The following is a 2,114-nucleotide window of genomic DNA, read 5'->3' as shown; positions in this document are numbered from 1 at the left end:
CCCCCCTGCCAGTGGAAGACATGAGAACTGGGACTACAGGCCCTGATCTTTTCCCTTTACCACCCCCACCCCCCCCCCTCTGCTTAGACAAAGACAGACGGAACAGCCCTGCCTGAGTGTTGGGAAATAAGAGCCCACCCACCCACCTCCTGCTAGGGCCAAGGGAGCGCGGCAATCTGCCTGGAGCCACCCCCTCTCCAGGCAGGGGAAAGCTGGATGCGGGGGAGCGAGCCTGGAACAAACCTCGCCTGCGCTTGTGGGCAGAGCCGCGAGCAGGGAAAGCTGGGAAGAGAAAAGAGGCATTTCACGCTCTCGGCTGAGTCACCGAAGTGTATAAAATCAAGGCCAGGCAATCGGAGTCACGCAGAGCGGAGGCACGAGGCGTCAGGACTTCTCAACAGGTACGTACAAGCGGATGCGGTTTAGAGCCAGGGACTAAGATTAAATCTAAAATCGGGATGCAGCAGTCCCATTCCTCCCATCCTCTCCCTGTAGTGTGCTGGGAATCCAGCAGCTCTGGTGGCCAGGAAGCCCTGAGGCTGCCCAGCTCTTGCCCAGTTCCAGATGACAAAAAGAACACAGGCAACCAAATTAGATTATTTTGCTGGTCCCTACTTCAAACCTGGGATGGCAGCAACAGATGACAGTCTGGGCAAGACCTTGCACAGTTCAGGGAACAGCAAGTAGCTATAAAGGTTTGGAATAAGCCTGAGATTACATGGGGCTTCAGTCACCCCCCTACACTGTAATGTATTTTTGGATGAGGAATGATTATTAGGATGTCTGGCAGCACAAAAGACAGGTCAGTCAGAAAAGCACTATTTTGGGGCTGTAGTTAATTCCCTCCTCTGACACAGATGGACTGTGCAGCCTTGGACAAGTCATTTATGACTTTTTTTTTCTTTTCTTTTTTTTTTTTTTTAAATGACAAAGACAAAGCTGGGATGGGATGAGGAGGGAGCACAGAGGGAACTGTAACACTGAATAACATGCTTCTTGGTACCCAGGCCTTTGGGGCCTTGGCCCAGGAGCATACACTCTGTTTCTGACCACTTTGACTGAAACGCGGGGTCAGGAGCTGCATTTTCAGTACCTCCTTTCCCCAGGAGCCACAGTACATGTCATGCCTGAGGCACTCACCTGCAGCAGGGCACCGGCCTTGCCACTGCCCGGCTGACAGGCTCCGGGGCACTGCCAGCGGGACAGGAGCAGAGGAGGAGGGCAGGTTTGGGCTCCTACGTCCTTTAACATTTGACAACCCTCCCCCACCTATGGATCCATACATTTGCTTTGTACAGACCACCTCAGAGAAAAATATCCCTTGCCATGGTCACACCTGACCCTAGCCCTGTTGCTTGGGTATCATCCCGTTAGGTAAGTCTTCCCAGCGGGCTGACCAAACTGGACACTAAGAGCAGAACAGCCCTGTAGAGAGCAATACACAATCAGGTATAAATTCAAGCCCCATAACCTGGCAGTATCCCTCTCCTGCAGCTAGTCCAGTATAATACCAACTGGTATTTTTAGATAGGGTAGCACTGGCGCTCCCACATACCCCTGCACTGCGCAGAGGCAACCGAGCAGAGAGGGCAGGGAGCCCACCTCCTGTGCTGCCACTGCTCCGGGTACCTGAATGGTACTGAGGGTACTGGTGTGGGAACCAGAGACTGGATACAACTGGGTTGCTTTCTGCATGAAAAACTACAGGTATGCTTAGACTGAGATCACATGATACTTCTGTCCCCAAGGGTTCATGTTTACTTAGGCTTAATTACAGAAGAGACATTAATTATCACTTCACTGTCTAGATGCAATAGGAAAGGACTTACAAATGTTTCACTTTTAAATAGCTTGCAGGTGCCTGGAGGGATTTAATTTAGCTCTTAATGCTGATGTTTTGTTTTCCCCTCCCCAAACCAAAAAACCAAACAGATCTTGCAAGTTAATTACAAACCACTCAGGAGAAGGATGTTTTCACCCTTGCTCATCCTCTCTCTGCTGGTGGGGAACACAGCATTGGGCCCGGTGAGCAGGGCAGAGCCTGCAGCATCCAGGGATATCACCACCTTTTTCCAGCTGGCTCAGGAAGACGCCTGGGAGAAGGTTAATCTCAC

The 2,114-nt window shown here is 51.4% G+C and overlaps 1 protein-coding gene across 1 annotated transcript in view; it reads left to right on the top strand.

Moving 5' to 3' along the window:
- The first annotated feature begins 1,968 nt into the window (after positions 1-1,968).
- Positions 1,969-2,114, top strand: part of LOC104128702 (leucine-rich repeat neuronal protein 4) — a 5,906-nt gene continuing 5,760 nt past the window's right edge. Inside the window, exon 1 of the mRNA XM_035896980.1 lies at positions 1,969-2,114. Within this exon, the coding sequence (XP_035752873.1) occupies positions 1,969-2,114 (146 nt within the window).

This window comes from Egretta garzetta, unplaced genomic scaffold (assembly GCF_000687185.1).
Source record: "Egretta garzetta isolate BGI_Z169 unplaced genomic scaffold, ASM68718v1 scaffold306, whole genome shotgun sequence".
Lineage (NCBI taxonomy): Eukaryota > Metazoa > Chordata > Aves > Pelecaniformes > Ardeidae > Egretta > Egretta garzetta.
Note: the sequence above shows the minus strand (reverse complement) of the source record. Positions and strands in the feature narration are given on the sequence as shown.